General features: G+C 46.9%; 1 protein-coding gene across 2 annotated transcripts in view; it reads left to right on the top strand.

The window, feature by feature from the left end:
• The window catches only part of NRG1 (neuregulin 1), a 128,494-nt gene extending 117,421 nt beyond the window's left edge, over positions 1-11,073 (top strand). For both annotated transcript variants that reach the window (XM_077816528.1, XM_077816527.1), the window contains 4 exons: positions 2,535-2,661; positions 3,227-3,357; positions 4,161-4,364; positions 10,422-11,073. In XM_077816528.1, coding sequence (XP_077672654.1) covers positions 2,535-2,661; positions 3,227-3,357; positions 4,161-4,364; positions 10,422-11,073 — 1,114 coding nt within the window. The remainder of the gene's footprint in view (positions 1-2,534; positions 2,662-3,226; positions 3,358-4,160; positions 4,365-10,421) is intronic.
• The last annotated feature ends 13,999 nt before the right edge of the window (positions 11,074-25,072 follow it).

Raw genomic sequence — 25,072 nt, 5'->3', positions numbered from 1 at the left:
TTAAGCCCTCCAAATGTAGCAGTGGAGTCATGCTAGCATTTGGATATGCTCAGTGTGTTCCCTCCTCCCACATCCTGTCTTTAGCAAAACCCCACATGGGTTTGAAAAGAATACATAAGAAAGATCTAGAAATGCCTGGGCATCTTTGCAAATGACACTGCTGATGGAGTGTGAAGACGACATCTAACAGCGAATCTTTAATTCCGAAGTGTTCTATCTGCACAGCAATTAAATTAATGAAGAGACGTCGCAAAACCACATTAGGTTTCCCATTACTCTTTCCTCTCAGCTTCCTTTTGCAATTTCTTTTTACTTAATGTCCTTTAAATGCAAGAAGAATGACACATTTGCAAAATGCGCCCAGCTATATTTCTGAAGGTGAAAAGTAGCACAGACTCATAGGGCCATATTCTCACATGGTGCAAATTGGCAGAATTCCGTTGACTTTAGTGGAGCTATGCCATTTATACCAGCTAAGAATCTGACCCCTAAATTATGAATCTAAGCCTGTTTAGGACCTGCCTACACTACAAATACAGCTGAGTCAGGTGTCCTAGTTACCATACAGCTATCCACTAACACGGTTCCAGGTTCTAGCGTAGATGCTACCTGAATCATGTTCCCTAACTTGCCTAAAGTCGTGTGTATTGGAATTGTGTAGTAATCATATCTCCTGACTCTGCTGTATTTGTAGTGCATCCAGGAAACCTATGCTACATCTTGCCCTCACCAGTGCAGGAGGAGTGGAAATCAGTGGTTTTCAACCTGTGGTCCGCGGACCCCTATGTTTAAGATTTCCAAAGGGGTCTGCACGTCCATTGGAAATTTTTTTAGGGGTCCGCAAATGACAAAAAGGTTGAAAACCACTGCACTAAATTATAACAAAAACCAAAATGTGCCTCCAGTAATTCATGCAAAAATATTAAAATGCACAGTGTACAGTAACTCATTCTTTGCATTCAAGCTTCCTTGATCACAGTATCTTTTAAGAAGCTTCAGCTTCTTATTTTCCTTTTTTGCCAAGCCTGGAATATCCTCCCTTGATTTCTGAAAAGGGTTGAAAATAACATGGTTATATCCTGCAGTATCTTATCCTGCTAAAATATCTACACTTCTGTAGACAGCTTTGGGAACTGTAGGTACTATAGGCAAAACCCTATATACTCTGCAGTAAACTGGACCTAAATTTTACACTCAATTCCCTGGGTTCTGCAGCACTATCACGGAAATTCTGCAGTACCTTCAAACAAATTTGGAGGATATTTATAAATTAAGTATGAAATTGAATAACAGTTGTAATACTGTAGTCCTGATATATTTTATACTGCAGTTTCAGTTTTTGGTGTGCTATAGATTTTGTACTGGCAGCTTGTTATTAGCCCATAGAAGTGTTCATAGATGGTTTAGCAGCTGAGCAGGGGACATCAAGGTTGTGGTCTAAGTAGAGGAGTCCGAGGCATTTTGAGATAGTGGCAGAAACACAAAAGTTGGATGTTTTTGTCAAAACAGCAGTGAACCTATTAACAGTGTTGACATCAATGTGACAATCACTAGGTTTCAGAGTTAACGTTCCATTTACATAAATGAGGCAGTTCACACCTCTCAGAGCTGTCAGGGTGTCCACATACTTAGGCCAACCTTACTTCATCAGTTAGCACTTCATTAATATTTTCAAGATTTCCTCTGCAACCATAAAGACTCTAAATATATTTTTACGTGAAAGCTTGAATTGTAGAACACAGTTCTGTGGTGGGGGGAGAATTCCATGGCAACTTCTGTAGCTGCACTGTCCTAGAACACACAGTATGAAACACTGGGCTACCTCCTGTCTTGACTGAGAAAAGTCATCACAGTAACACATTGCTAGCTGCAAGGCTTGCGGAACAGGTACAGGACTGGAGGGCTCACGGTGAACAGCCACTGCAGGATGCATGTTGCTGCTCTTCTGAACAGGATCTGCTGCTGCCAGTGCAAAGCATTTAGCTGTTGTTTGTAACATGGGTGTTCCCTGGCTCGGCTCCTAGATCCATAAGATGTGTTATAGATGAATTGTTTCCAGCATGTCCATCCAGCCCATGCTATCAAACCCGTAAGCAGCCTGCATGGTACCATATTGCATTTACATGTCAAGCAAAGGCAGAAGTACATCCACTGTGTTTTGTGGTTTGATGCATAGTTATGAGGAGTGGCAGCTCAGTACAGTAGAGGGGAACCAAGCTATATATAAGTCAGTGGATTGTAAAATCCAGAATGTCACCTAATCAATCTGATCTTCAGAAGAGATCTGCTTCTGAAATGGAGTAAGTTTTGGAAGTGGATCTCCTCCTCTCCCACCTTTCCCTGTCCTTCTGCTACTTCCTTCACTCCCACACACACCTTCCCCAGCTCTGCCAGCGCTTTTCACCCTGCTGTTAGGAATTGCTCGGAGACCCTCAACAATGGGCATGGGCTGACAATAAAGTGCTTCCATCATGCTGGGTGGCGCAGCTGCCTCTCTTTCATCTATTAAAACCATTTCCCTCTTTCCCACACAGGAAGCAACGGAAAAAGTTGCATGAGCGTCTTAGGCAGAGCCTTCGCTCTGAGCAGAACAACATGGTGAACATGGCCAATGGGCCCCACCGTCCCAATCCACCGCCCGAAAACGTCCAGCTGGTCAATGTAGGTAGCTGTTGCATTTATCTGAGGGCCTTTCAACTGCTGGCTGCTAAAAATGAATGATCAGGGTTTCCAGGAATGTGGGATTTCTCCTCCAAGAAATGATTAGACACTTTTTAAGAAATGATTCTAATGTACAGTAAATTCAGAGCATTTTCATGGACAACCATTTCAGAAGAACATTGGATGTCAGTCACTAGATCGCTCTGTGTCGGAGGCTGAGATGTTAGAATACCAGCCTTAGCAGAAGAAACTCAGAGCTCATAGCAACGGTACTGTAAGGAAGCATGTCTTTGGAGAGGTTTCTCTACAAATAATGTACCAAGTGGATATTTAATTTTCCTGGTGTGGACTAGCCTAACTGCCAGTTGGTAGATTGTGATGCTTTTTGTTTTGTAGTCACCAGGTTACGGTCAAACCCATTTTCTTGTTCCTCAAGCCAGCAAAGGCTGGTGAATGTTGCTCACCCGGGGCCCAAAATAAATATCTGAAAAAATGTGTGTGTGTGTATGTGTGCAGATGTGCTGTACGTTCCCCGTGTAAACCTGAGATACGTCTGTTTCTTCAGCAGTATGTATCTAAACATGTAATATCCAGCGAACACGTCATTGAGAGAGAGACAGAGACGTCATTTTCCACAAGTCACTACACCTCGACAACGCATCACTCCACCACTGTCACCCAGACGCCCAGCCATAGGTACCAGAATGAGAAAACAAACCTCCCTGCCTAAGGAGAAACTGGTGTTGGATGTCAGTTCTGCCACCATGGCATAAAGCAGATGCATAAAAATGCACTGGTCACGGGGTTTTAATCTAAAGATGTATGAGACTTAACATCCTGCCACCGAAACTAATGATCTTCCTCGGAGTTTACTAAGACTAATGATTGTGTGGAGTTCCATTACTGGTACTGTGAATTTTAATACACACAAATTGCTGAATCGGGGCGATACTGTGTATTCTTGGAGATACTGTGAGATCACTTAGTATGGCTCTAGCTCAGGGGTTCTCAAACTTCATTACTACATGACCCCAGAAGGGAGGACCAAAGCCTGAGCCTAACCGAGCCCCTCTGCCCCAGCCCAAGGGGACCTGTATCCTGAGCCCCACCACTCAGGGCTGAAGCCAAAGCCTGAGCCCCACAACTCACAGTCCCCAGCAAGTCTAACACCAGCCCTGGCGACCCCATTAAAACGGGTCCCGCTGGGGTCCCAATCCACAGTTTGAGAAGCTAATGACTGGAAAAGTCTTTTCCCCCCCCTAACTTAACCACCCATTGGTATTCACAGAAATAAAACCATCTTGTCATTTGTAGGATGGCAGAATTCACACCAACTAGGGTCTTCGATTGCCATAAACTGGTATGGAGTTTAACAGGCATATCCCAAGCTGCATGTAGCCCTTGCTTTCCCATTGTTAAACTTCCATTAGCTTGCTTTCTCCTGTTCTGAATTTAAAGTAAAAGCTCTTTCTCTCCTCTTTCCCCCTGTCCTCCATCAGTTGGAGTAACGGTCAGACTGAAAGCATTATCTCGGAAAGCCACTCGGTGCTTGTGAGTTCTTCCGTAGAGAACAGCAGGCATACGAGCCCAGCAGGACCCAGAGGACGCCTCAGCGGCATAGGAGGTCCACGAGATTGCAACAGCTTCCTGAGGCATGCAAGAGAGACTCCTGACTCCTACCGAGATTCACCTCACAGCGAAAGGTACTACGGGAAATTAATTTTGCTTCCTCTAGCTGCCAGGGCAAGATGGGCTTGAAGAGATTCAGAGTGAATCCTCGTGCCTGAGGACCACAAAGAAAATTCCGTTTCTTTAGAAAATGTTCCTCCTTATTCATAAATGTGCCGAGCAGTGCCCCATTAATCTTCCTTCTTCCCTTCCTTCCTCTTCTGGTCCTGGCTCATGGCTACTGGGCATTAGTTCACATACATACAAGACCTAATTGGCCAGAGGTTTTCTCGCATATGAAGCTAGAAAAAGAGATCAAAGGGGAGACTTTTACGTAGTTCTGTTTCTCGGTTACTTCCTGCACTCAAGTAAGGCAGCCTATGGAGTTTATGAGAGACAAAAGAGGAAGATAAAGAGGATTGATTGATCGATCCACTGGGGGAGAGATTTTTCAAAAGCACCTATGTACCTTAGGAGCACAAGCCCCTTTGTCTTTCAGTGAGATTTCTGCTCCTAAACCCCTTAGGTGCTTTTGAACACCCCCCCCCCCCCGGTGTGTTTGTAAGTGAAAGCAGGGCTAGAACTGAAACCGGGTAGGGTGACTGACACTACTGGAGCGTCGGCAGCCTACGTGCACAGGAGAGAGAGAGGCAAAAGGGGAAACTGAATGAATAGTTACAATGCCTGTGAAGCGCTGTCGTTCTCCTCATTATAGGAGCACAGGAGAGCCCCACTCAGGATCTTTTGTGTGAGGCATTGCACTGTACAGACATGTACAGAGACAGAGTCCCTGCCTCCAGGAGCTTACAATTGGAAAGGACGAGTGGCATATGAAAGAGTGGGGGAGGGGCATACTGTCAAGTACAAACCATTTCTTTATACACTGTTGTGTTTGCAACTTCTAAAAATAATTATAAAGACATTAAGTTAGCACCAGCTAGCCCCGTCGGCCCTTTAAGCCCTCATAGGCAGCCCTAACTTAACACTGAGTGTGGTCATACAGTTCTATGGGTTAGGATATGAGAAAAATTAGAACAAACCGTTGTTAGACCAGCTCTGAGTGTTGTGAATTCACAGGGGCGGTTTAACTGCCTGTCTGTGGTAGCATTAATATGCCAAATAAGCATAATCAAAGAAGTTCTTGAGTTGTGCAGGAGACACTTTCATGAGTCAAAAAGTAGCGTGTGCAAATGACAGCAGAAGCCTACATCCTGCACTGGTTCTTACAGAGAGAGGAGCTGGCTAAGGTAGGGAAGCGTGAATAATGGACATGAGCTCTATGAATGTAGCATGTAGGAAGGCAAAACATAGCTAATGCTGGGTCATTACTAGCTGTCGCATTATTGTGAAAAAACTGCCTGTAATTTTACTCTGGAATTTAGCTTTCAATAAATGCAGCGTCTAGCAACCCCAAAATCAGGGAACCAGCTATGGCCCTGATCCAGCAGAGCACTTAAGCGCATGCTTAACTTTAATCGTGTGAGTAGTCCTGTTAATATTGATGGGCTCACTCGAGTGTAAAATTAAGCATGTTGTGATGGGTTCAACTCACCACTGTGGCGCCGCCTGCTGGCCATCCTGGGAATTAGCTCAGGGTTGCCAGTGCGCCATTCTCAGGTGGTGTCTCGCCCATCATCACTCCTGTCTCTGCATCCAGGACCCACATCACTCCCCAGATCACGTCATCCTCTTCTGGACACAGCCCTCCGGCTGTGCCCCACTCAGTTCTTTTCTCCCTTCCAGGGGATCAACAGTTCTTCGACCAACCACTTGCCTCAGTGGCAGTCTGCAGTCCAGGTTCTAGACACTCATCTCAGAGGCAGATTGCAGTCCACGCACTGACCACTTTGCTCATGGGCCAGTGTGGGAAATAGGGGGAAGCCTGGCCCTGCCCACTGACCCAGGGACCCTATAGCCAGCAGCCACGTACTGCCCCTCCTCCAGCTCTGCCATCTCCTTCCCTGGGCTACTTCCCTACAGCCCTAGCACCTCCTCTGCGCTTGTACCAGGGCCCCAGTTTGGCAGCCGTCAGCCTGGAGCTTCCTCCTACTCCGCTGACCCTGCCCAGCACTGCTCTGTCCATGGTACTCCAGCCTTCTAAGCAGCCAGTCCTCCTCCCTCAAACTCCAGGGAGTGACTGCCTCTGCTCTGCTCAGCAGCCCCTTCTTATATGCGCCAGTCCGGCCCTCATTGGCTGTTCCAATAAAGCTTCTCCTGATTGGCTGTCTCTACAAGCCTTTTCCTTATTGGCTGCCTCCTGTGCAGCCTCCCCAGGTTGGCTTTAACCCCTTACATACCAGTGAGGGGCAGCCACCCCATCAAACATGTGCTTAAGTGCTTTACTGGATTAGGGCCTATAGCAGCAAATATTGTATTCTGTACCATCTACGGGCTATATGGATTGTACTCCCAAGTTCGTGCAGATAAAATAATCATTAGTATAGCATATTTGATCTTCTGGGTGAGAAGAGAGGATGTTGTTTGCTCTGCCCTTCTGGAGTGTCTAGGTTACCCTGGGCAGCATTTTGACACATTAGCAAGCTTTTTGGGTATATATCGCTTCATTCTAACGAGGAGAAAGAGGGCACCACATCTCCAAACATTGCATTTCCTGCAAATAACATTCCAGGGGGAAATACAGGGTGCATTTTTACAATAAATCACCAGTCAGCAGTGGCCCAAACCTGCGCCTGATGTGACCATGAACCCTGGATGTTAAACTAGGCCTCATCTATCTTCAGCCTGCAGGAAATAAATGGCAAATTATTTCTGGGAGATGGGTGGGGGAGAGAGAGAGAGACTCTAAATTAAAGCTGAATTGGAACCATAAAAGAACCGGTTAAAATAAAAATGAAGATTCCCTTCTCCTCTAAGACTTTGCTGCACAGGGAGTTAATGAGACAAGAATATATTCCTTCCACGCTCTGATCTCTAAGGTAAACCTGAGTCACATCTTAATTTTACTTTAAAAGCTAAATGAAGGTTGAAGACCAGCTCCTCAGCTAATGCATGTTGGCCTGGCTCCATTGAAGTCCATGGAGCGACACCAGTTTACACCTGCTGGGCACCCACCTAGTATTCAGTGGAACATATTTGCTGCATCTCACACCAGAGAAGCTTGTAGAAACCATCTCAGTGGCTGACCTAAGACCTGGTCTACACACTGTGATACAGCAGGGCCAGAGAGCAGCAGGAGTGGTCGATGGGAGGTATATAAACCCTAGGCTGATCAAGGCCTTATTCCCTGTGGACTACGGAAAGGTTACTACAGGGTAATTGGAGCACCTGGAGCCAATTAAGGCCCCACCCAAGACCTAATAAAAAAACCCTGCTTCAGTCAGACAGAGAGAAGGAAGAAGAGCTGACTAGAGTATGGAGGAGTATTGCTGTTAGCCAGAGGACCAGGGGAAGGGAAACCCTGCCCAAGCAGAGCAGAGGGACTCCCCTGGCACAGAGGACTGAGGGAAACCCTACCCAAGGGGAGAGAGGGAAAGCAGCCCGCAAAGCTGAAAGGGCTGGGACCCAGGATAGGAGAGCGGATGTGGGTCCCTTCCCCGCTCCCCTCTCTCTCCCACCGAGGCACTAGCAGAGCCCACAACGCCCAAGAATAGGGGCAAGGGGCGGTGCCCTGGCCCACCACACCAAGAAAAAGTGCAGGACCCATCACAGTAGCACTGGCCATTTTCCACAACTCAAAGTGATTTGTGTTGATTTCATTAAACCACTGCATCTCTGTGTGTGGATCCTCTTATATAAGTTTAAACCTGGATTCTATCCATTTAGTTTATGTCGGTAAATTTACAGGCACACGCTAAACTGATACACCCAGTTTTAAACCCGTATAATTGTCATGGGAACATATGACATAGGGCTGGAAAGGACCTCCTGGATCATCTAGACCAGTCCCCTCCTGTGACAGGAAACTCCATCATATAATCCCATTCACAAACATCACATGCCATCCAGGTGTATCTCTATCCGTGCGTCAATACACAACGTTGGACTGGTTTAGCTAAACCAAATGAAGTGAAACTTCCTGTCAGCAGCACTTGTTGGGTGGAAGGTTCTATCCCTTCAGCACCACTTATAGAAAGATTTGAATAGAACAGAGAGCTCCTGAATATAAGGAAAAAGAGGGAATGATTTAATTCTGTTATTCGACACACACACCTATTCGTTCCTCTCTGGTCTCACGGTGGCCAACTTGATTCATTGCCACAAACGGTTACAGCTGTCGTTTTTTCCCTAGAGACAAAGGGCAGATGTAAATCAGCAGAGCACCACTGAAATCCATGGAACTATACCCGTTTACTACAGCTGAGAGTCTAACCCAATTTCCCCTCCTTCCAATTAACCTGCTGTGTTTAATCAAGGGGAATATGCGGAACTGAGTCATGCTTTGGATGACAATTTTGGATTTAGACTGATTTTGACAATTTCAGACTCAGATAACTATTCACCAATTAAAAATAAAATGCACTTATCAGCAGTAGGTCTGTAACTTTTAAAGACGAGGGTATGTCTTAAATTTGGATACAACTGAAATTCAAGCTGGTGAAGTGCAGGGAAAGGAAAAACAGGCAAAACCAAACAATGTTAAATGTCATGCTGGGCACTGTGCCTTTGATCAGACATTTTGAGCCAGATCCTCAGCTGGGGTGAATTAGCCTGGCTTCCCTGAGTGCAGGGGAACTACACTGATTTACACCAACAGAGGATCTGGCCCTTTGTCTTTCTTGTTTGAACGTCAGTAGGACTTTTGTTTTAAGGGACGGCTGCCTACCTGGCAGCTTAGCTCCATTTATAAAAATCACCTTCAACTGCTAACCTTCCCCAGAAGGATACCAAGGGACACTGAGTACATTCTCTAGAGGGACCATTAATACTGAGCCAAACCGTCCTTTGTGTCGGCTCTTGTTTCCACACAGGGGACAGGAAATGCTATGTGTTTTGATTTCTGAAGCTGTTGCCGGGTCATTCTGTCAAGGGGCTGGCTCCTCATGCCCCCACAGAACTGGCAAGGAGATTGTATGCAGCGGGGGGAAGGTGTGTCCTGAAAAAAGACCTTACATGGATCATATTCCACGTAAGGAACAGCTGCCATTTTAAAATGCTATTTTACGCATTTAAAAGCCAGCTCAATGCTCTAAGACAGGATGGTTCCTCCAGGGGTCAGCACCCAGATGCTTCCACTGAACAAGGTGGAGATTCCAGTTCATTCTGGAAACTCAGGCCCGATATGTTCTAACATTAGGGGTCCACCTAAGTACTCTGGTTCCAATTCTGATGGAACTACTGTCACTGTAAACAATTACTTAATCAACATGAGTAAAGGTGGCAAAATCTGCCCCTCTGTTTTTACCAGAGATATGCAGGCTCAAGCTTCAGATAGCCTCAGCTCTGCTCATTTTAGTTCTTTTTCCCTGCTCATTCCCTCAAGTCCCAGACATGGGGCAAATGTTTTCTGGAACAACAAACACTACAGTTTTTATAAACTACTTGCAACTGCATTGTGTTTCTTTCATCTCCTGCTCCCTCACTCCTGTCGCTGGACTCGCCAAAGAACTGAAAATACTTCCCCTGCTCTTCCAATAACCTTGCACCTCTGGTTTCATCAAATTCATCTCCTCTCTCACTTTTCCCCATAAGCACAAAAGCATTCTAAGCTAACACACCATGTGGCTAATAACATTGGGAATGTCTGTCTGTCAGGTGCATTGATTATGGGAGCACTGACAAAGGCTGCTGCGTTTTTCAGTGATGGCCTAAATGAAAAGCAGTATGCATGCCCTACTGCCAGGATTATCCCTGCACGCAGCTATGTGCACATGTCAGATCCACCGCTCGCATGCATGCATGCAACATCCAGTGGGCAGGTGCAAGACAAGCGCATGCAAAAATACATCTTGACAATTGCATGCATTAGAAAATGAATTCCTTTATTCCCAAGGGTATCTCACATGACATCACAAACGTGGGACACGGATAATATGGCAATGATTTGTTCCTCAAAGATGGCCTTTCTTATGTTTTCTCTTATGTTTATTCCTTCTCCACCTTTATGGGGCCTTTTTGTATGTGTTCTTATTCAGGTATGTATCAGCTATGACCACACCGGCTCGCATGTCACCTGTTGATTTCCACACTCCAAGTTCTCCAAAGTCCCCCCTTTCAGAAATGTCTCCACCGGTATCCAGCTTAACTGTATCTGTCCCTTCTGTGGCGGTCAGTCCCTTTATGGAAGAGGAGAGGCCTCTGCTCCTGGTGACGCCACCTCGGTTACGGGAGAAGTATGACCATCACATTCAGCAGTTCAACTCCTTCCACCACAATCCCGCCCATGAGAGCAACAGTCCGCCACCTAGTCCTCTGAGGATAGTAGAGGACGAGGAATATGAAACCACACAGGAGTATGAGCCAGCACAAGAGCCCCCAAAGAAACTAGTCAACAGCCGGAGGGCAAAAAGAACAAAGCCCAACGGCCACATTTCCAACAGATTAGAAGTGGACACCGACACAAGCTCTGAGAGCAGTAGCTCTGAGAGTGAAACAGAAGATGAAAGAATAGGTGAGGATACACCTTTCCTGAGCATACAGAACCCCATGGCAACCAGCCTAGAGCCAGCCACTGCATACCGACTGGCTGACAGCAGGACTAACCCAACTAGCCGGTTCTCCACACAGGAAGAATTACAAGCAAGGTTGTCCAGTGTAATAGCTAATCAAGACCCTATTGCTGTATAAAACATAAACAAAACGCATAGATTCACATGTAAAACTTTATTTTATATAATGAAGTATTCCACCTTTAAATTAAACAATTTATTTTATTTTAGCAAATTCCACTAATAGAAAACAGGAGGGGGAAAAAAACTTTTATAAATTAAATATATGTATGTACAAAGGTGTTATGTGCCATATGTAGCAATTTTTTACAGTATTTCAAAAATGAGAAAGATATCAATGGTGCCTTTATGTTATGTTATGTTGAGAGCAAGTTTTGTACTGTTACAGTAATTGCTGTTCCACGGTATTTTGCAGAACCTTCCGACCTTCAATTCTCCTGGCTTTTTTGTGCATTGCATTATGGTAACTGGATGTATGACTGGCAAGAATTGCAAAAGTCCCTATGTTTGCTTGTAGTAGATCCCCGCCCCCAATCACAATACCCTATAATGGCATACCCACCAACAAAACAATACTGTTTTCTTCTATAAGAGGTTTTATTTGCTTTCCGTATCTGAAAGGAGTTGTGTCTGCTCTCTTCCAGCCAACAGGTTTGCTTCATTGGGCACTGAAATAATAGTACATCAAACAGCGTGCTACTGTTAATGACAGCAGGATAACAAAAATTGCATTAAATAATGTTACATATTGGAAAGAGAGTAATGCTGTGATTTTAAACTGAGTATATTATTAATCAGAAATCAGCTTGTACTCACTAGGAACTGTCATTACATTTTTTTCCAGATATTAATTGTCCTAGTTATCCCTTAGAAAATGGGCTCAGAGTAGCAAAGGCTGTGAACCCAGGACTTGACAAAAGAACAAGATTTCTATTCGCTTAAGTTACTGGGAAAAATACACCCAGTGTCTGTAACCAGACAAGGAAAAGAACTAGCTGGGGAAAAAAGCCACTAATAAAAGTGCAGCCATTTTTACCCGTATTTTTAATGTTGATTTTTAATAGACAAGTGAGTCTTTGTTTCCAAGGGGACACGGTGAGAAAAAAACAACAGGAAACCTGTAACAATGTCTACTCTGTGAATCGTTGGAGCTGCGATTAGAGTGAGAGTCATCCTTGCACATAGAAAGGACGTGCAGCCAAATCAATTTGCTGAATAGCTAAACAGAGCCCTGGTGGGAAAGGCACAGCGGAAGAATCACTGAGTTCATATCTGGTGACCTGATTTTTTTAATAGTTCTATGAAAAAGCCCATTTCTGTAGACAAACACGCTGCGCCGTTTAGCCCCACAATGTGCACGGGTGTTTGTGCATTAGAATCTTTGACTGGTCATAGGCAAGTGTGGGATCGATACTGGAGTTATTGCACCCTTTCAGACAGAAGCAAATTGCCTCTTTTGCACCAAATTCTGATCAGTTTAGTGGGGTGACCCCCTCATTTGATTTTGATTTTACATTCAGCTGGCACAATGCAGACTCAGGACTGATGTAAATAGCAAGCATTCTGCATGGACCCCTGGGAGTACGAATAGGAGAACATCAGTGCTGTGAGCATTGCTGATCCTAAATAGGAGCCATTTCAGGACAACAAAAATTTCAGCCGTGATTTACTCTTGGGGCCACATCCCGATCCCACTTACACGGGTGTAAATCAGAATATATCAAGGCGATTATGCCAGATATACACCAGTGGAACTAAGGTCGCAATTCAGCAAACCTCTAAGCACATGCTTATCTTTAGCATTTGCTCAAGTCCCATTGACATCAGTAAGACATGAGTAAAGTTAAGCAGACGCTGAAGTGCTTTGCTGAACAGGTTGGACAGCTCATTCAGGGTCTAAAAGCAGCATCTGGCCTATTGTGGTAAATGAAACTGCTCAGTACTCTGGATGAAGGAAGGGAGCTACAGTACTGTGTTATCAAAGCAGACAACGTCAGCTTCACTTTTGCTTTGAGATGAGAGTACTTAGCCGTCTGATCAAGCAGCCTGAGATCTTAGGACAGCAGGGAAATGGTGACAAGATTAAAGGGAGAATCTTTCTGATGGAAGGGAAAGCAAGGGCAGGTGATTTTCAGTGAAAGAGCTCAGGCAGTGGGCTCAGTCGTACTTGCATATCGCTGCGCATTTAAAAAGCATATGGGAGACTGCAGAGTTTTTAATTAATGTGTTACCAAGACTCATATTCCTTCCCAGTTTTCCCTCTTCTTTTGTATGCATTGCTGTATTTTCACTGTGCTTAACCACTGTCTTTGTATTGCATCTACACACAACCAGGGCCCTGTGTAAATTCTGGATGCCGTGCGCTCATTTCATATGTTAGTCATTATTGCTGTTGGCAGTGTGGGAGAGCTAGTGGTCTCAGCAGAGACCAGGGCCCCATTTTGCTAGGAACTATACAAACACATAGTAAGACAAAGTGGCTGGGGTTTTCAAAGAGGCCTAAGTGGTTTAGGAACAAAAGTCTTATTGACTGTCAATGGGACTTGTGCTCCCAAGTCACTTAGGTGCTTTTGAAAATCCAACCCAGTCCTGCCCCAATGAGCTTACTAAATAGACTAGATGGCCAAAGGGTGGGAGGGGAAAGAGAGGGAAAGTGACCTGCCCAAGGCTGCACCACTGGGAATAGAGCCCCAATCTCCTGGGTCCACATTCAGTGCCCCATCCACTGAAGCACGCCATGTCTTGGTGACCTCTGTGGCTTTTCACAGATTAATCGGGGGGGGAGTGGGGCTGATCACATGAAAGTAGAGTAAATTACTTATAACACTGAAAGTATTATCAAAGATTACAGGAGACTGCAGAGTTTTTAATTAATGTGTTACCAAGACTCATATTCCTTCCCAGTTTTCCCTCTTCTTTTGTATGCATTGCTGTATTTTCACTGTGCTTAACCACTGTCTTTGTATTGCATCTACACACAACCAGGGCCCTGTGTAAATTCTGGATGCCGTGCGCTCATTTCATATGTTAGTCATTATTGCTGTTGGCAGTGTGGGAGAGCTAGTGGTCTCAGCAGAGACCAGGGCCCCATTTTGCTAGGAACTATACAAACACATAGTAAGACGAAGTGGCTGGGGTTTTCAAAGAGGCCTAAGTGGTTTAGGAACAAAAGTCTTATTGACTGTCAATGGGACTTGTGCTCCCAAGTCACTTAGGTGCTTTTGAAAATCCAACCCAGTCCTGCCCCAATGAGCTTACTAAATAGACTAGATGGCCAAAGGGTGGGAGGGGAAAGAGAGGGAAAGTGACCTGCCCAAGGCTGCACCACTGGGAATAGAGCCCCAATCTCCTGGGTCCACATTCAGTGCCCCATCCACTGAAGCACGCCATGTCTTGGTGACCTCTGTGGCTTTTCACAGATTAATCAGGGGGGGAGTGGGGCTGATCACATGAAAGTAGAGTAAATTACTTATAACACTGAAAGTATTATCAAAGATTACAGAAGAGCACTACAAAATGGAAGTCCGTGCCTTGTGCATGTGGGACACCTGGGGAAATCTGTTATATTCTTCTGATTGCATTGTCAAGTTCTCAAGCCAAAGGAGCTGCCCCAGTGTACAGGTGGAGTAAGGCACAACAGAGCATGAGCCCTGAGAGCTTTAAGCTGGGGTTTTCAGAGATGCGTGTGCTCAATGAGTGTCAATGGGAGCTGGCTGCCTAACTCCCTTAGACGCCTTTGGAAATCCCAGCAAAAACCAAACGTGTGTTAAGTCAGTAGAGTTACCCTGGTTTTGCACCAGTGTAACATAGCAGAATTTGGCCCCTTGCATGAGCCATATTAGAAATATGCACTGAGAATGGTAGGACCTAGCTCTGCACAGTCTGAGATGAGGTTAACGAACCAGTAACCTGGCTAGCCCTGACACTGTTGCAGCCTGTTGCCTCCTGGAGATGGGCTTCAGCCTGCAAGAGGTGCTGAGCAATCCCTGGACCTGCTGCTCACCTCGCAGGACTGAGGGGGAGGAAACTCAACTCTCAGCATTAGAGCAAACATGTTTTCCGGTGGCAGGCCAAGTCATCTCTTGGGGCCATTTGCTGCACTCTTTGTACTATTGGGGTCCCTTTAACAATGTGCAACCCCCTGGCAGCCTCACTGTCCCTCTGCTAAAACTCACAGTAAGTGCAACAGCAGTCCAAGGGGGAACGAAGACTCGGTGGCTGTAAAATGACCCTGAGTTCCATGACCATGACATTTACCCCAGCAGGACGTATTTATACTAAGCAGTTTTGCATTTTGGGAAATTCTGCATGATTAGAGGATCCCGTCGGGGTGAACAATGGAAAGTGGTGTGTAAAACGTGGGGGCCTGATCCTCAGCTGGTATAAATCAGTGCAGTACCATAGCTGCTGATTTACACTTGCTGAGAATCTGGCCCTGTATCCTCACATTTGTGTTTTCCCCCATCTCCCACCTCATCCGGCAAAATTTCTCCCTGGGTGTGAAAGGACCATCATTTCGCTTTGCTTTGCCATGGAAACAATAAAACTTTCTTTCCTTGCTCTTGTTTCATGACAATGAAGCATCGTCTCCTGTTTTCATCCAGCGACTATATCTTTGTACAGATTACAAACCATTACTCGTGCATTCAGAATAGCAAACTTGTACCTGCTAAAAGGGCATGTCGCCCACTGGCAAACATAAGCAAAGCCTGTTCTCTGTCTTGGATACTGGCTAGATTCCATCAGCCACACTGACTTCCAGTGAGAAGAGCACCTATGAAATGCTGCAGAGAAATGCAGACAAAGAAAATGGCCACATATCATTATTTTAATGATATATTCTGTTGTAAATACATCTTGTACATACTTGAATGTTTTCCTCCATCATTTATTGTCTTTCTGAGTTACGTGTCAATGATGCTCTCTCAATTCCTTGTGTAACACTGTAAATACCATAATGTCCTTTATTATTTATACTTAGGCATTTAACACAGAGAGAGTTGGCTTCATATTATTTGAAGATATATGTCAAAAATAGGTTTTGTTTTCCTTTTGCTTTAAAATTGTCATGTATCCTCTTGTTTCTCTTTTCCTTTAAAAAAAATAATTTATTGTTGAGAAGAGAGGATTGTATCTGTAATGAAACTGTTCAAAGAATGCACCCTGGAAGGCCGTAAGGTACTGATAAACTAAAGAATTTATTATCCCCATTTGGAAGCAAGGAGCAAGTGTTGATTTATTTAAGGGTTCCGTTGCAGTAAAAGAGGTGCTGGAATAAACTGCTGCTGTGTGGGGCTGGCACAGTGGCTCAGCAGACTCCGTCAGTCCTGTCGGGCTCCCTGGCCCAGATACGACTCTCCAGCGACAACCTTGTCTAGCGCCAACATTTGTTTCGGTGAGTTACGTGGTCATTTGGGCCTGATTTTTCTCTCGTGTCCTAATTTCTGGAGTCGAGTTTGCCATCCCGTCCTCTGACTCCTTTGTTCCTAGAGATTGCGGGTCTAATTGCTGCTGAGCAGTTTGGCGTAGACCAGGGTTCAATAATGATTTTCAAAGAAAGTAAAAAAGGAAGAAAGAAATTCTCCAGTGTCATGTCTCGTGTGTCCTTAATGGCTCAACTGAAAGACGAACAGGTGCCTTGGAGTGGAGCAGCAAAATAATATAGATGGAAAGATTTTTGGATATGAAATTTAAGACACTCCCGCATCAATACGTTGCTCGTTTAATAGCAATTCCTGGTCCAGTTTTGTCAATCTTTCTTCCAAGGAAAGTGTCCCAATTTTTGTGTTGGGTTCCTTCTCTACTTTGTTTCTTCGTGGCTGTGTTGCTGTCAGCTGGAGCATTCAAGACAAGGTTTAAAAGTGCTCACAGTCGGGGCTGGATTTTCTAAGGACCTGATTTTTGTTTGTTGTTTTACGTATTGTTGTAGCACCTAAGAGCCCCAGCACGGATCAGGACTCTAGAGAGCAGTGATACTCAGACCTTAGTGGGTCAGGAGCCAAATTAACGATCCACATTCCCCAAAGGAGCCACAGGAGTGTAAATTCATTGTTTCATTTATATATATATATATATTTCATTTATATATATATAATTCTCCCAGAAAAATGACTGACCAAGTATTTTTATTTTATTAACTGCAATTGGTTAATAACATAGTAACAGCCTCCTGATTGGTTAATAGCTTAGATTGGTTAATAATTAAACCACATGGTGTTTTAACATCATGTGGTGCAAAGAGCCACTTGCGGCTCGCAAGCCTCAGTCTGAGTCTTGCTGGTATAGCGCTAAGCATTGTACAGACAGAACATAAAGACAGCTCTTGCCCCAGTCGACTTACAAGTTTAGCATCCCATTGTTCTTCTAAGTGAGAGCTGAGTTCTTTTGACCCTGGGGATCACCCCAGAAGTGCTGGCTTGGGCCGAGAGCTCAGGCTTGCTCCTTTCACAGCTCGACATGGTTGAGTTCTAGTCTCTATAAGTCTCCAGTGGGTGAGGCAGCAGATGGACAGAAAGACCTTCAGAGCAAAGGAGGAGGGGCGCCTGCCTGTGTGGTTTGCAGCAGGGGAAAGGGCATACTGCAAGTGGAGTTCCACAGGGCCGCAACGTCTGGGCTTGGGCGGGGGACTCCCGGACCTAATTTGCTTTGTCTCAGGTGCAGCTGAGCGAGCGCAGAAGAAGAAGGTTTAAAATGCCCAGCCAGCTCCTGGCTGAGCCTTGCGTCTTGGCGCATGCCAAGCCGTACGGGTTGCCCTCATTTCCACTTGGGGGAAGCAGGCCCAGAGATGGCGATTCCTGTGAGCACTCTGTCAACAGCCTCTTCTGCCTGCTTTTGTGAACTCCTTGGGCCTCAGTCCCATTTCCACCCAGGCCCTTTTACACCACATTAACAGAGTAAAGGGGACGTGTGCAAAGGAGAATCAGGCCCAAGTCTCACCCAGGTGGTTAGACAGCCTGGTATTCTGCTGGACCCATGTGTTTGCCACAGGAGTACCATTGTCGGTATTATTGGCTTTTATCGGGCTTATCTGATTTGCTGCCAAACTCTTTCCTGCCACTCACGGCCAATTGAACGCATGTGGGAGGAGAGACAGTAGTAGAAACCCAATATGTCTATGGCACTGTGAATTCTCTTTGCCTTCGGAGAATTTATTTTCTAAGGTCTCCTTTGGCCTATGCACCCTTCTGTAGCTCTCTGGGCAGAATTGCTATTTTAAAGACACTGCTCCCTGGTAGCCCTTTGCAGCGCATCTTGGGAAGCATTGGCAGGCCTGTTTGCCGTATTCCTGGCCAGAGTGCACTGCCGGGAGAGAGGGTAAGGGCTGCACAATTTGCTCATGATGGGTAACAAGAAGTGGAGAGTTTTAGAGAGTTATGGGAATTCGTCTGTGCCTGACTCGAATTTGGCCAAAATCTGATGGCAAACAGAGGCAAAACTGCCAAAACCGGTCTGCTCAGCTACTTTATAATACCACACTCCCTTTCCCAGCACATTGCAGACACATCCGTGCTTCACAGGAATGAGCTGAGATCCATATTTTTTCATATCACTCTTCTGGTCCATCAACATGTTGACTTGGAGAGGATTCATATACAAATCAAATCTGAACGGGCCATTCCTCACACCCCAAATCCTGTCAAAGAGACAAGCCCAGCATCACCGTCACACTGGAGCTGCTAGCTGGCACACCTCCACGATGTGACACGCACAAGGGCTGTGCCTAAAAAGAACACGAGGACTTGTGGCCCCTTAGAGCCTAACAAATTTATTAGAGCATAAGCTTTCGGGGGCTACAGCCCACTTCATCGGATGCACAGAATGGAACATAGAGTAAGGAGATCTGTACGTGCCTGTGCTCTGTGGAGGCTGCCCGGGAAAGCTGAACGGCTCCCCTGGAAGTCGCACCCTTTGAGCAGCATGGAATAACTGCTCCAGCAGCAGCATGGGAGAGGCGCCCCCGGGCAGGAACAATCTCTCCTGGGGCTACTTGTCTGGCATGGGCAAGGTTGCTTTGTTGGGTGAGTGTAGAGGGGCAGGGAGAAGCATGCCTCTCTCTCTCATCTGTCCACCCCCTTTTTGGAGTCCTACAGGGGTAACAAGGAGGAAGGATGGTCCAGTGGTCAGGGCACAAGCCTAGGACTTAGGAGACCCAGCCTCAGTTCCCAGCTCTGCCACAGAGTGCCCGTTTGACCTTGAGAATGTCACTTAGCCTCTCTGCGCCTCCGTTCCAAGCAGTGCAATGGGGATAATAGCAGCAGGTGTTGCAAGGATTAATACATTAAAACCATGAGGCAATCAGCTGCTGCAGAGAGGGGAGCCCGCTAAATACTTTAGATTGAGTGAGCAGCCCCCTGCTTGCAGAGTGCTGGGAGCACAGATTGCTGCTGTGGCAGGCACTTGTGCCAGGGCAGGGCAACTTCGTGCAACCCCCTAGACACCGGTGCAAGGGTCACCCACAGGAAATGCCCAGGCTCGTGTGCCCACATCCCCTTGGGCCCCGCAGCATGTGTGCTGAACTTGGCTGTGTTCACCTGACACAGTCACGCTGCGTTATACATTGAACAAGGCGGACAACACTAGAAAACATCTCCTACGGTGGGCTAGGAGACAGCTCCCCATTGGAGGTGCTGTAGAGTGTAGGGCCCTGGGAGTGCCGTGTCCCACTATATCTGCAAGGGGGATAGATGTAGGCTTGATCCAGTCCTCAAGGAAGGTGTTTATGAGTGAGGCCTAGGCAGGGATACTTGCCTTGGGAGGAGCGACTGTTTAAAGCTGTAATCATCCCTCCTACAGGACCCCACTGGTGCTAAATTAGTATGTCTCCTTCCCGCAGTAGTTCAACACCATGCCTGGAGAGGCGTTAACGAGTTCTCAATATGCAGCATGGCTCCTGCTCTAGGTTCCTTCGCTGACATTGACATGGTGGGACTGAATGGAGCATGAACGGATTATTTGGCAAATCATTTACTTCATTTCCCACTGGGGCAGTTATTTTCAGTGCCCTGCGTTCTTTTCCTCCGCTGTACCATTCGCACACGTCCCCCTAATGGGGAACACGTCACAGGGGCCTCAGTGCAGCTCTGCGTCATGGCCAGGGCCAATCATCTATGACAGAACTGGAAACCTGCTCCCTAGTCAGGGAGGAGAGGCCGCAGCTGAGTCTTGGGAGCAAAGCCCCCACTCAGCCATGCCCAGCTACCAAGGTCCTTGCAGTACACCAGTTTACTCCAAAGCCCAAGCACTTGGGAACAGGGTGCGTGATCCTTTTGACGGGGTATACCAGACCCTCTGAGGCCCCCTGCTGGAGGCTCTGCCACATTCTGCCCCAAAAAGGGCAGTGGAGAGGGGCCGTCAAGCTGCCTGGAGTGGCTGTGTGGGACACAGCCAATCAGGGCCAAGCAGCCTAGTATAAGACGAGCTGCAGGGCCAGAGGGAGTTTGGTTCCTTGTTGGAGCTGTAGGAGTGTGGCTGGCAGATGGAGCGATGGAACCCCAGTTAGGGCAGAGCTGCCAGAAGCCAGGGACAGCCATGAGTGAGGTTGATGGGACTCCATTAGGACAAGGCCCTGAGCTAAGGGTGAAAACGCTGCAGGGAAGTGGCCCAGGGAATTAGAGAAGCCGTGTGACATAGTTAAAGGGACACTGCAGACGGCTGCTCTCTACAGGGTCCCTGGGCTGAGACCTGGAGTAGTGGGCAGGCCTGGGTCCCCCTCACCCTCTATTAGCGAATGGGGGACAGTAGCCTGGACATTAAGGCACCCCAAAGAGGGAACTGAACTATAGTGGCCCAGCTGGAGAGCTGTAGCCAGGAAGCCCCAAGAGGGTGAAGACACTGTCCCGGCTCTGGGATAGAGCAGTGCCCCAGAGCGCCCTCTCCAGAGACAATTGGAGAGAGAGAGAGTCTGCAGGCGCGTGACTCGGTCAAGGGGGCACTCACGAGAGGTGAGTGCACCCCATTACCCATCCCGATGAGAATAACTCTGGGGCTGAGGACAATGAGGCTCAGTGGGTCTGAGGGGTCCAGGCTGGGGGGGGGTCATCTGTTGCTCAACTGCTGAATCTGTATTGTTGAGTTTAAGCGCACACCGCCATGCCGGCATGGTGCATCGCTCCTGACCTGCCTCGGAGGGTAACGAGACCCCGCTCATTGCGGGGAGCACCAGTTTGGGGATGGAATTCAGCGCCTCCATGCAGCAGGGGGTAGCCTTGCATCCTTTGCCTCGCTGTGCTGCAAGGATTTGAGGATAAGAGCAATGGCTCTGCCTCTAGGGGTACCCCTGAATGTGGTGTGGGAGGCCTGCTGCCTTGCCAAGGCTTGGGGGGCAGATTTCTTGCCTTTTATCCCAGGAGCTCTGCTGGTACCTTGCTCTGGTCTATGGGCTGGCAGGTAACCCAAGCACACACCTTCTGACTTAACATTTTCTGCTATGTTTGTGATTTGCAAATGTTTTTAAAAACAAAACAAAACCCGCAGGCTCCTCGCCTGACTGAGGAATCAGTCAGAGGTCAAGTTTCATGTTTCAAACTTCGGCTGTTTTGGGCAGAGGCCTCTCTCTCTCTCTCTCTCTCTCTCTCTCTCAAAAAAAAGTTGTTTTTTAAATAAACAAAACAGAAAAGTGCATGTGTGTTCCATCTTAATCTGCCTAAATCATGGGAGGTGAGATTTTGCTCTAACTTTAAAAATAAAAACACTTTTTGGCTCAAAACCAAGTATGGAAAAATATCATCCAGATGGGTGAAAAGCAATGAAAAAATGAAAAAACAAACAGCTTAAGCACTGGAGCCATGTTGCAGCCTTAACCATAGCTTTCATTCACAAGCGAATAATGTTATCCCCTTTTCACCTGAGCTGTTGGCCAGTTTTGGAGGGGGTGGGAGGTTATCAGGTTGTTTCGTATCATCATTTTCACCTCCTAATGGAATCAGGTAGTTCACTGATGCAATCTTGTTTATTTATCCATAAGGTACAAAGTCCCGTTTTCCTGGATCCCAACAGGACTCAAACAACAGGGGAGAGTTTCTTTGCTCATAGTTCCAAGCCTCTTTCAGCCAGCACTCAGCCCAAAGGCTCTCTTAGCCTTTTTCTCTGGGTCCTGCTACTAGGGCGTCTCTGTCTGCATCTGGGACTTCTTTGCTCCTTTGTGTGTTTCTGCTGCTTCTCTCTCACACACACCTCCTGCAATCAAGGCCCTAGCCCCAGCCTTTGCTACATCAGTCACCAGAGAAACCCATTGGGTCACATGATTCACCTTGTACTCAAGCCTTGCCATGTGCCTGTGTTTTGGGTGGTGGCTCCTACTGCTTCAGCTACTTGGGTACATGTATCCTGAATGAAGGGCATCAATTACACCACCAGCTTCAATGAGGTTTCAGCCCCGCTCGTGATCCTCCCCCCCAGAATAATGTTATCTCTAGCTAATCTGGTTCACACAGCAAAACTGCATCAAAAGAACATTATTGAGGTTGCAAAGTCAAGCACGTTAAAGTTAGGCGATGCCAGAATTGCTCATGCATCATTAGCACTGTCCTGCTGTGCTTATGCATTATGACACAGGGCCAGAATCTCATTTACATGAAGGCTTCCTTTCACCACGCTCACAGTGTAAAAGGGCTGTGAAGTGAGTATAAAGGCCCACATTACAGCCCTTTTACACTGACAGCGTGGTGCGAAGGGAATTTGAAGCCAATCCTCATTTACCCTGAGGGTAAAATCCTGGGCCCCCCATAAAACGTCCATTTACTTCCGCAGAGTCACCCTAACGCTTTCCATCCATGCTGCTAGGCTGTGGGGTGGCAGCTTTGCCTCTTCTCTGGCTTTGTTTTTAAGTGAAACCTTTAACGTTAATGGCAAACGGGTGCCCCTCCCCACACCCAGATAACTCCCTTTACGGATAGCAAGGGACTTCCTTGTATAGAGAGGGCTGCATGGGGAAATCAGAGGAAAACACTGGAAGAATTTTCTAAGAACTTCCCTGAGCAAAGACAGGTCTTCTGATAGTAATAGAAGCTGTGACAAAAAGTCGTTCCGTGGCTGAGCATTGATCAGATTGCAGGTAATACACTGACTGTTAATTGCTAATTAAATCTTTACTGATTTGGAACCAAGTTATGGAACGTGCAAAAAAAAGTGTCTGGGAGGAATGCTGCCTACCCTAGGGATTGCTTTTGCTGCAGACTGTTGGACATACTGGTTTCCTGGTGTGCAAGCATCTAACATGCACAGTTGACGGAGGGCCGTTGCGCCAGCCAGAGTGACCACGGTTGATGGAGTCGCACCAGGCGTCATGTAGCAAAATTCCTAGGTCTGGGTCAATCCTGCCAATCCACAAATCTCTGGAGCGGCCCTACAGGGGACGCCAGGTTGGGGGGCAGGATGTTGATGGAGCATATGAGAGCATTGTATGTCTGGGTGTTTTCCATCCTGGTGACGTGGCCAAAGACCATGCAACACCGCCATTGATTACAACGAGCACGGAAGGCCAGACCTCTGCGAGAGTAAGACATTTCACATTAGGTCAAACCACTTTATGCTCAGGATTTGGCACTGCCAACACGTATGGAATGCCTCTAGCCCCCACATCTGCCAGTCAGAGGGCTCAGGTTTCAGCAATACAGAAAGTACATAGGTACGTAGATCTCATGTGCAATGCACGCTAAATAGCAGTAAGGAATGATGTGGCTACAAATTGAGCCCCCTGCTCCTCTCCCCACCCAGGTGAGCAGGGAATGGGTGGCTGCTTGACTCTTCCCCCATCCAGCTACAACAACATGCCAGCCAGTGTGGAGTAGGGGAGTCGTCTGCACCAGGGAGAGGGGCTGGCACAGAATACCTCCTTGACTGGAGCAGCTCAGGGAGCAAGCAGCCAGGTTGTAATGCTTCAAGTCACAGTCTTGTTCCTGCTCTTCTCCAGAGACAGCGCAGCTATGCACTGCTCCCTGCTCAGGCCTTGGGGCAGAGCCACCAGTGAGCCTCGACTCTGAGCCAAACTATCGAACCTCTGCTAAACTAACACAGGATCAGTAACAGTTTGGTAAAATGGAACTCAGGAAGCGCTCCCTGAGAATGCCCTGCAACTTTACGTGCCGGCCCTTGGCCTGCAGAGACACTCAGCTGCTGGGCTAGACACCTCTATTCACGGAGCCTGCCATGAAAATGCCAGCACACCCTTAACTTCTTAATGCTGCCAGGTGTCAAGCTAATTAAATTGTCTACTAGACACAGCCATAGCCTCAGTTCAGAGCATATGGTTTAAGTAAGCGCAGGACATACCACTGTGGGTGTCAGCTGGCATAACAAATTGCTGTTCTGGGCAAATGAAAAGGCCTTTTTTCAAATCCACAATTCTGCAACCTGAGCTGCCAAAGTGAAATGTCAGAGCCTGGAAGTGAGTGACCCCCCTCACTACACAAAGAGCAGTATGCAGTAGGAGGGTGGACTTCTGCCTGGCTTTTCAATCTGGGGGTCACAACCTCTGAGGGGGGTGCCACAAATAGATGTCAAGGGGTCATGACCACCCTGCCCTTTCCACATGGCTAAATGGCAGGTGACACCAGCTAGGTGGGTTTGTGGGGGGGAAGGGGCAGAAAACAGCCACATGGAAAATGTTGAGGACCACACTACTGGTTAGAGTTAGCATGACACCTAATGTGATGCCCTGGCCAGGCCTGGCCTTCTGATCAGGAACCCACCCCTCACACTGATCGTTCTGAGGTGCTCTCAGAAATGCTAGTTGCCTAATGTCATCTGAGTAGCTGGTTTGCATGTCACTTGCGCAGCCAGATGGAAAAGCAGGGCCTGCCCAGCAGCCAGGATGCCAGCTGCCATGGGAAGCGGTAGGGGCATGCGGCACAGACATGTATAGGCATGGGTGGGATTTTCAAAAGAATTCCGCATTGGCTGCCACTGAAATGAATGGAAAAACAAAGCCCATCGACTTCAGTGGAGCAGAACTAGGCCAGTGCTGACTGCTGGCCAAAATCCCACACTAAGTGTGTAGTCCTTACATGTGTACGCTGGAGGTGTCACATGTAATCGGAAGCCTCAGCAAGAAAGTAACTCCTCTCAGGTGTCTACCAGATGGCCAACAGGTTTCCCAAAAGGAAAAGAGGAGCCAAAGG

Source organism: Eretmochelys imbricata, chromosome 5, assembly GCF_965152235.1.
Source record: "Eretmochelys imbricata isolate rEreImb1 chromosome 5, rEreImb1.hap1, whole genome shotgun sequence".
Lineage (NCBI taxonomy): Eukaryota > Metazoa > Chordata > Testudines > Cheloniidae > Eretmochelys > Eretmochelys imbricata.
Note: the sequence above shows the minus strand (reverse complement) of the source record. Positions and strands in the feature narration are given on the sequence as shown.